The sequence below is a fragment of the Zootoca vivipara genome, chromosome 11 (genome assembly GCF_963506605.1).
Source record: "Zootoca vivipara chromosome 11, rZooViv1.1, whole genome shotgun sequence".
NCBI classification, from domain to species: Eukaryota; Metazoa; Chordata; class Lepidosauria; order Squamata; family Lacertidae; genus Zootoca; species Zootoca vivipara.
In genome coordinates, this window is record NC_083286.1 from 9,004,761 (window position 1) to 9,014,453 (window position 9,693).

General features: G+C 45.5%; 1 protein-coding gene across 1 annotated transcript; it reads right to left on the reverse strand.

Moving 5' to 3' along the window:
* Positions 1–111: 111 nt before the first annotated feature.
* Positions 112–7,936, reverse strand: ZNF367 (zinc finger protein 367). The gene is made up of 5 exons (XM_035099966.2): positions 7,259–7,936; positions 5,095–5,245; positions 3,869–3,988; positions 2,829–2,967; positions 112–2,496 (listed from the first exon to the last, which is right to left on the reverse strand). The coding sequence occupies exons 1-5, from the start codon at positions 7,628–7,630 to the stop codon at positions 2,259–2,261; spliced, it is 1,020 nt and encodes a 339-aa protein (XP_034955857.2). The 5' UTR covers positions 7,631–7,936; the 3' UTR covers positions 112–2,258.
* Between the last annotated feature and the right edge of the window lie 1,757 nt (positions 7,937–9,693).

A 9,693-nucleotide genomic window follows, 5' to 3' on the forward strand; every position in this document is an offset into this window, starting at 1 on the left:
CAAGTCAGACACACAGAAACATTGTGCATGTACCAGAACTTGTGAATGTAGCATATGATTTCTAGGATACAATACAAAGCAACAGTATCATCATAAAGTTTTAAAACTCAGGCAACTTTTTATTCAAAGCTTATTAGAATTACAGCATTTTGATTCATGCCAAAAGTACAGCTTAATCATATGAAGCAGAGAATTCTTGAACCACCATTTCAAAAAGCCAATCTTTTTCACAAATGTAACTTATTCTGGAGTTTTTCCCCCCCAAAGATGTATTTTATACATAATTGGTAAAGCAGCTCAACTAGCCCAGAGCTAGTCAGTATGCAGGGTTTTCTTTAAAAAAATAATAATTAAATGCATATTTTCAATATGCATTCTGTGTAAATATAGATTGAAAAAAGGAAATGTGTTTGTGTGTAACAATGAATTAGGCCTCACTCGCAATACCGGATGTTGCAGTCGTAAGTTTACCTTTAAGTTATCAGTTGGATTCCATGAAGTGCAAAATGTCTTTCCCCTTTCAGGGAAAGCACCAAAGTTGCCATTTGAGGGTCCTTAGCCTTTCCCCCCCAATGACTTCATGTCAATTCTTATGTACTCAAAAGATCCAGGTTGAAGTGCTTTGCTTTAAAGAATCAGAGGTGGCAAACAAACATAAGAAATTAGCAAGCCAAAAAGTGACAGTGTAATTTAAATCCATCTACTGCACTACCTTCCCCATTTTCTAGCTGTTTGCCAGCATTAATACATAATTCTTAAGGATATACAAAAACGACTTTGACACTGTATAAGTATAACCCTGGAAATGGATTTTTATCTTGCCAATGACAAGACATCTGTAATTAAAACTTTATATTGGGAAATAACATTCTTTGCTCATTTGTTGTGGTCAGAAGGAATGAAGTCCAACAAATGCTTAAATAATAGGTGGTTGTTCGGACAAGTATCACATAGTTTATATTTTTATGCCAATAGCCTTTATTTTTTTCTAAAAACAGGAGCATAAAATTCTCTTAGTCTATTATGCACCTCTACTCAATTTGATCACAAATCACTATAAAAGGCACATGCCTGGCATATGATAACTTAAAACTATTAAGGCTATAACTTTTTTTCCGTTGAGTGCTCAAGAGCACTAAGTGCTATCCCTATATCTTAATTTGGGGGGAAAGGGAATAAAATACTAATCCATATATCTCACACTTGCAACTACTTCTGGAAGCCTAATTTACTAATTGTATAGCAAATACTTTTATCAGTAACTGTACTAGCTAGTGAACACAAAACTTGGTATGTAACGTTTCAAATGGAAGCAATAAGGTGGCGTTATGCAAGAAATATCTACCTGCAATAAAATCTTCTGAAGCAGTATTAGTGTTTGCTGTCTTTTACTAAAACCAATGCTACCCTGTAAATATCCCCATTACCAAAACCAAATCCCATTGTTATAGGATCTAAATCTGAAAGAAATCCTCAATTGATGGAATGTTACCATGATGCCTAGAATTTGCAAGATGTAATCACTCAGTTATAGGTGAGTCCAACAATGTGCAAATGTTCCCAATATTCTGTTGGGAACAAGAAGTGCTACTCAACCAAGAGACTGCCGAGACCTCAGCCTACTAAAAGGAAAGTCAGTCTCCATGTCAGTAGTCACAGTGAAGATCCTGAACGACATACTACCAAGTTATTCTATGCGGCTACAAGGTTACAACGGCTATTTCTAGCATTCTTGCGAGCAATGCTAGCAATGAAAAACCATGGTTGCATCACTGTTTACATCCAATTTTTTAGAAAATGTTTCAACTATTTTCTTTGAACATATGTACCATTATTCTAATCTAATGAGTTCAGAAAGTGCTTCCTGTGAAAACTGTATCAAAGAATGACAGGAATTCTGACTTTACACACTTTTACCTAGAGGCAAGCCCCACTGATTGCAGTGACTCACTTCCACATACTTGTGATTAAGAGCAAAGCCCTAACTTGGCAAAACGAGCTTTCCATAACATGAGCATTCCCACTCTGCATTATACAGTCTCCTATTTACAAAATACTTTAAAAAGCTTTACATCTGACTTTCCCATACAAAAAAAGTGCAATTCTCTCACCCCATTTTCTGGGGCAACAACATTCTTCATAAATTCTACAGAATAGCAGCCTATAGAAGCAAATAAGGTGCTTAGCTTATGCCCAGGAGCTAACTGGTTTTAAGTACCAAAATGCAGTACTTTTTATCAGCAGGTCCAGATCTTCAATTACTGTCGTAATGGTGCCCCAGCCAAGTTGGCAAGCTCAATGAGTGCCAGTGCTCCATGCAAGCGTTCGCGCTGTTCTTGGAGGCGGCTACAGGAAACTGAATGGGCAATATTTTTTTCCTCCTCCTCCTCATCTTCAGACTGAAGGTATTCCATGGGATCCTGCTGCTCCTGGTCAGGCTTATGAGTAGTTTTGCTTTTCAATGTAGGAGTGCGCTGTTCTCTCATCTCCCAGTACCTATCAGTAAAGATGAATACTAGCATTATAAATAGCAACTGAAACACTGTAGCCTGATAGTCCCTTGGATTTCATTTAATTAAGCTAAGGAAAGGATTGGTTCATTCAAAGCAAAGACGACTGTGAGGTAAGAAGGAATAAAGAACTTGCTGAGTGTGGTTTGAAATGCCATTCTTACAACGTGACATGACAAAATGTTCTCAATTCTCAATGCTTTTAAACTTATTTCATTTACAAAATGCCTTCAAACGTCGCAAAGTATTTTAATAATAATAATAATAAAATAATAATAATAAATGTAACAGCTTTGCATTTTATATGAAATAACTTACTTTGCCAGCCATTCAGCAACAGCTTTGTTCTCTGCAGTTTGCTTTTTATTCAGTCTGTCTGTTGGTTCTTCTCTCCTCAGCTTTGCATATGGATGTTTGGGACAATGACGGTTTGCATGCGTGAACCTGCTGGCGCATCCTTATTAAAAAAGACAAGGCAGACATACCAATCATTTAAAGAAAGGCATTCTACTATCTTCCCATGTTTAAAACACAAACGCTGCTTGGCCCAGAAAACATAACATTAAAAACATACACCAAGTGGAGTTTTCCTGTAGTTAAGTGTTACAAAGTGGACACTAGCGCTTGGCAACCAAAATTCTGGCTTACGTGTTCCAATCAGTATATAAAACTCCCAGGTTCTGGGCCCTTTTAGCTTTCCAAATTTATCTTGCATGCCCTCCCCACTTATTCCAAAGATGTATGGGATGTACTGCCCTATGGCCACACATGCTGAATGGCCATGAAATGGCTTTCCCCCTTTCAAGCTACATAATCCCCATAGGTTCCCCCTTCTAAGGAAGCAAGGGGCCTACACAAAATACCTACTCCCCACCTCTGTATTCAAGCATTCAACTTCAGCTTTCACCATTTTCAGCCATCCCAACCCCCCCCCCCACCCAGTGCTTCACTACATCAGGCATCCCCAAACTTCGGCCCTCCAGATGTTTTGGACAACAATTCCCATCTTCCCCGGCCATTGGTCCTGTTAGCTAGGGATCATGGGAGTTGTAGGCCAAAACATCTGGAGGGCCGCAATTTGGGGATGCCTGCACTACATGATGCATTCCAGGCAATGTAAAGCACTCAGTATCACCAGTTTTAGCTGAGGAATTAAATATTAGTTGAACACTCTCCCACAGATTTCAATGGATTTTTAAAGCACTTTATTTGACTGTTAATACTGTTATTTTTTCAAACTAACAGTACACATAATCTTCCTCCCCTCTCATATGATACATATTAGAAGCAGGCACGTCTTATTCCCAATTGTATTCACAGCAGTTTATTTGAACAAAGGTAATTCTGTCTTGGCTCACCGTTTTCTGCGCACACAAAAGGTTTTTCCCCTGTATGGAGACGTTGGTGCGTTTTAAGTTGCCCACTCTGAACAAAAGCTTTCCCACACTCTGGGTAGTCACACAAATAAGGCCTTTCACCTGGGGGGAAAACAATCATAGGGTTGAAAACGGTATTTGTAGAAATAAAAGCGCTGAAAACTTATTCTGAAAAGTGTTATTTTTGTTAGTATTGTAAAGCTGTCAAATTTTAAAATGTTTTTAGTTGCTTTGAAATACAATTAAGGGACAACAAAGATTTATATAAAATTCAGAGTGGACCAAGTGCGATGCCCTAGCTGGCATGCTACTTGACTACACACCTTTAATTAATCTCTCTGATATACAGTCTCTGCTTCCAAATTACTGCAAAAGGTACATCCTACCATGGGCGTAGCCAGGAGTATTGTCGGGGGGGGGGGGGAGAGAACCTCAGTTTGCTATTTTTATTGCTGGGGGGGCAGCTGTCCGTCCTTATCCCCATCCCGGGCTGGTTATGCCCATGCATCCTATATTTCCTCATTCAACAGAATGGGCATTATTCAAAGTTAATATTTTTTGAAGTCCCATTGGTTTAAAGTTCTCCCATTGAAAGGACAATCTTGTAGCCCATGGGTAGGCAAACTAAGACCTGGGGGCCGGATCCGGCCCAATCGCCTTCTAAATCCGGCCCGCGGACAGTCCGGGAATCAGCGTGTTTTTACATGAGTAGAATGTGTGCTCTTATTGAAAATGCACCTCTGGGTTATCTGTGGGGCATAGGAATTAGTTCATTTTTTTCCTCCAAAATATAGTCCAGCCCCCCACAAGGTCTGAGGGACAGTGGACCAGCCTCCTGCTGAAAAAGTTTGCTGACCCCTGCTATAGCCCTTTGGAGGGTGCCAGAGATCTGACACTGCAGGGAGTTCTGCTGAAATATCAAGCCTGTTAGTCCAACATATGTCAGAGCTTTGATGCTGTAGGCCGGATAGGAGGCTTGTTGGGGGCATGCCAGGGGAGGAACAAGAAACTGCAGAATGCCCCCTTTCTCCTTCACTCTACCAATACTTCCAAGACTACTTCACCTGGATTTCAAATTATAGCTGCAATGCGATTGTTCTACTATTGCAAACAGACGATATCATGTTTTAGTCTATTTTTCTCCAAGACCCATGCTTTGACAGAATATCCATGCTTGATTTCCCCCCTTATTGACTTGTTCCACTTACCAGTGTGAGTTCTTTTGTGGGCCTGTAAAGACTTTTCTCGTGGGAATACTCTGTTGCAAACACTACAACGAATCCTGCTTGAAGAGTGCTCTCCCTCGCTTATTAGATCTCGGACGGTGTCTGCTCTTGGTCGACCTCTTCTAGTCCCATCCTGGTGAATAAACAGGCCATTGTCAAATGCTTCCCAAGAACTACTATATAAAAGGTGGTGGATTACTAGACCTCAGCTCATAGGCCAGTGGAGCTGTTGCAGGCATTTTCTGGCACAAAACTATGTATTCATCAATCACAACCTGCTAGAGCCCAAAACACTGGCATTTTTGTCAGCACCTGAAAGGGACCCCTGACCATTAGGTCCAGTCGTGACCGACTCTGGGGTTGCAGCGCTCATCTTGCTTTATTAGCCGAGGGAGCCAGCGTACAGCTTCCAGGTCATGTGGCCAGCATGAAAAAGCCGCTTCTGGCGAACCAGAGCAGCCCACGGAAACACCGTTTACCTTCCCGCCAGAATAGTACCTATTTATCTACTTGAACTTTGACATGCTTTCGAACTGCTAGGTGGATAGGAGCTGGGACTGAGCAACTAGGCTCTGTGGTTTAACCCACAGCGCCACAGGTTGCATTACTTATCCCCTTAGTTAAATAAACAGGTTGAATTGTATCTCCTTAGTTCGGGGGTTACATATCTCCATACCCTCCAATATAGGGGCACTTGGAGGACCTGGCATTGTGAAGATGCTTGTGCCTAGGTCATTGTGTGACTCCCTTATCCCTGCCTTTCTGCGAGTCTTGAAAGAAAAAGAGCGGAGAGCAGTATTAAATTGCGGCAGCGTTCGCAACCACTGTCCGGGGGTATGTGTGTGCCACATATTCAGGAAGCGTGTTCTCTATCAATCTGGTGTGGTGTAATTTTACACATTACTTGGGAAGACAGGCATACTAATTCCAGCGTACTGGAAGAAGCAAAGATCACCAGTGTTGAAGCAATAATTCTTCAACATCAACTTCGTTGGACTGGTCATGTTGTGCGGATGCCTGATTATCATCTTCCAAAGCAACTACTCTATTCCAAACTTAAAAATGGAAAGTATAATGCTGGTGCTCAACAAAGAGGTTTAAAGACTGTCTCAAGGCAAATCTAAAAAAATGTAGTATAAACACCAGGCATCCCCAAACTGCGGCACTCCAGATGTTTTGGCCTACAACTCCCATGATCCCTTAGTTAACAGGACCAGTGGTCAGGGATGATGGGAATTGTAGCCCAAAACATCTGGAGGGCCGAAGTTTGGGGATGCCTGAAAACACCAACAACTGGGAAACACTGGCCTGCGCACGCTCCAATGGGAGAACGGCCTTGACCAAGACACACAAAGCAAGGGAGAAACGTGCTAAGAGGAAGGCACGCTTGGCAAATCCACACCGTGATCAACTCCTGCCTGGAAACCAATTTCCCCACTATGGAAGGACGTGTCGTGGATCCAGAATTGGCCTCCACAATCACTTATGGACTCATTGTTAAGACTGTTTTAATGGAAGACAACCTTACTCGGCTAGGAGTGATCGCCAAAGAAGAAAGAAGAGAGCATCAGGCTAGGACCTGGGAGGTCTGGGTTAGATGGGTTAGAAATGTAAAATGTAAAAATAAACAAAATATCCAGGAAGCAGAAAATTGCCGTTTATTTAGGAGTTGTATCGACCGGACATAAGGAGGCGAGGTTGCTGCTGTCATTGTTGTTGTTATTTAAAGGGCGCAGAGAGAGCGCGCCCGCGCCCCCTTCAGCACCGCAGAGCCCAAAGAGAGCTGATCCTGCGCGCCCAGCCGCGAAATTCGAGCGCGCGCGCGCTCTACCACGCGGGAAAAAGCGGCGGCGCGCGCGCGGGGAGACCTCTCCATACACACACCAAAAAAAACAAAACACTCCCGCTTTTGGCGCGCGGAGGTGTCGTCACCCAGAGCGTGAATCACCCGCGGAAGTGACTTAACTGCACATATACACCAAAAAGAGCCCCCTCGCGCCTCGAGGGGGCGGGGCCGGCCGGACGTTGGCCAGAACCCTTTAAAAAAAGGGATTTGGGAGCCCTTTCCCCTCAACCGCCGCCGCGCGCCTTTCCCTGCCCCGCCCCCTCCAGGGGCTCTTAACCCCTTCGGTGCCGCCGCACTCACCCTCAAGTGCCCGCCGCCCCCGATGCCGCTGTCCGGGCTGCCCGCCTCCTCGTCCTCTCCGCCCGAGCGCCCCGCGGCTCCACGGACGCCGCCGCCCCCTGCTCCTCCTCCTCCGCCATCGCGGAGAGGCTGCGGCGTGGCCGGCGGGGGGCTGAGGGTGACGTTGTGCGCGTTCTCCCCCCACCGCCACGGGTAGACCATGAAGTCGCTGAAGCCCGGGCTGGTGGGGATGGGCGGTGGCGGCGGAGCGCGGCCGTCCCCTCCGCGGGGCGGCTTGACGGGGGTGGTCTTGATGACCGAGACCAGGACGCGCTTCGGGGAGTCGCCCGGGCACATGATGACCGGCGAGGGGAGGCCCGGCCGCTCGGACATCCTGCACCGGGACTCGCCCTCTCGCACGGTGCGATCCGCTGCCCCGCCGCCGCCCTCGGCTCTTCTTCGGTGCCCGGAGGGGACACCTCAGGGGTGCATGGCAGGGAAGCAGGCAGAGCTTTTCTTCCTCAAGGACGCCGCACGTCGGCAATCGCGCTCCGGCTCCCGAAGCAGCCGCGGCCTCTTCCCACACGCGGCTTGTCACCCAGCAGCGGCCGCAACCCTGACCGCCGCCGCCACCGAATCCAAGACTTTCCCGCGTTACATTTCGCGCCTGGGCGGAACCAATCACCAAGTCGGGCCTGGACGTCAAGAGAGTGGCGGGCTGCCGCGGCCAATGGTGTGCGAGGAAAGCGCCGAGCTCCCTCACTTCAAAGGCGGGCGGCTGCGAAAAGGGAGCAGCTAGGTGGGACTTAGCCGTAGCAGAGCTCAGCCATTGGCTGGCCCTTCGCTCTCCCCGGCCAACAGAATTCGAAAATCTCGTAGGGTGGGTGGGCCGCCGGCATCCCACCAAGGCCCGCCCCCGGCTGTCCTCATGTGAATAATTGTGCTTGGTACTGATTGGCTGTGGGCTGGAAAGAGGCGGGTTCTGTCGCTGGCGGTTACCGTAAATGCGCAGTAAACAGGTTTGGGGCGCGTTTGGCGCGTTATTTAGTCCCAGGTATCTGGCCAATCACGACTGCCGACGCAGCTCTCTAGGCGCGCTAAGCAAGAAGCCACCTGAGCGCTTATCACGTGACAACCTCCTTATTTAAATGTAATTAGTGAATCAGAATAAGAAAATGTGCAGTTGGACGGAAAAAGCGCTTATGTTATTAGCTAAAACTGTGACAAACAACGAAATACGTCGTGCCAGTCTAATATATTGGGCTTTAAAGCCCTGGTTCTCAATAGAGTGGAATTATTCCCCAAACCTAGAAGAAAATTGTGTGCCAAAGTCCTGTCATCGCAGAGGCCCGAGCTAACAGCCCAGTTGGATCAAACCAAAGATCCATCTATTGCAGCCAGGGATTTGCTAGCTTGCTCAGCCACGATTCTGTCAGCTCTTGGTTATATGTTGCTGGGACAATACACTCTTATAGTCATGTATAAGAAAAGTTGAATTTAGGATTTATGAGGCGTATTTGTAAAGGCTTTTTAAAAAATGAATACAGCCATTGCTTTTTTTCAGCTGGAATTCACCAGAACTCAGTTGCGGCACCTCTCAACTGGGCACCATTGCCATTATAAGAGAACGAGGGAGGGAGGCATTTGTGATGAGTTCCTGCGCCTCTGTTTCTAGAAAAATAGCAGTGAATACAGTATTGTCTGGATATTTACTGCATTTCCTTTCTGTGGATAAGCCAAGCAGAAATTCATTAAATATTTATGTTTAAAACCATCACATTTATATTCTACATTTCTTCCAAGGAACTCAAGGTGACAGGCATGTTTCTCCCGCACCCCATTTTATATGCTGAACAGTCCTGTGAGGTAGGTTAGACAATCATTATTTGCCATGGCTATTCTCAGCTTTTAGTATGCGTCTGAATCCCAGTGGCTGGAAAGCACAGGAGGAGAGAGTGCTATTGTGTTCGGGTCTTACTAGTTGGGTTTCCCATAGGCACCTAGTTGGAAACCATGAGAAGATGATACTGGACTAAATGGGCCGCTAACATGATCTAGCAGGCTTTTACATTCTTTGATTGTGACTGGTCCAAGGTGAGCTTTATGACTGAATGGGAATTTGAAACCCTGGCTCCCAAATCCTAGTCTAACACTGCTACCCGCCCCCCGCCCCCACTATCATTCACATACATTCCTACCGGTATGTAAGGAAGCTATTATGAAAGCTGCAACTTTTAAATTTCTGTCGGGATATATCTGACATATATCTATATATATCTATATCTGTCTTGGGGCAGTGAGGAAGCCATGTGCTTTTTACAGATGCCTACTGGAGTTCATTAGCCTGGTAGGTAGCAAGTGATTTGGAAAGCTGCATCTTTATGTGACTTTATGGTGGTTTCATGCACAGCACTAAGCCCAGTAGCCCCAAGATGCCATAAAGATGTTATGAAAAG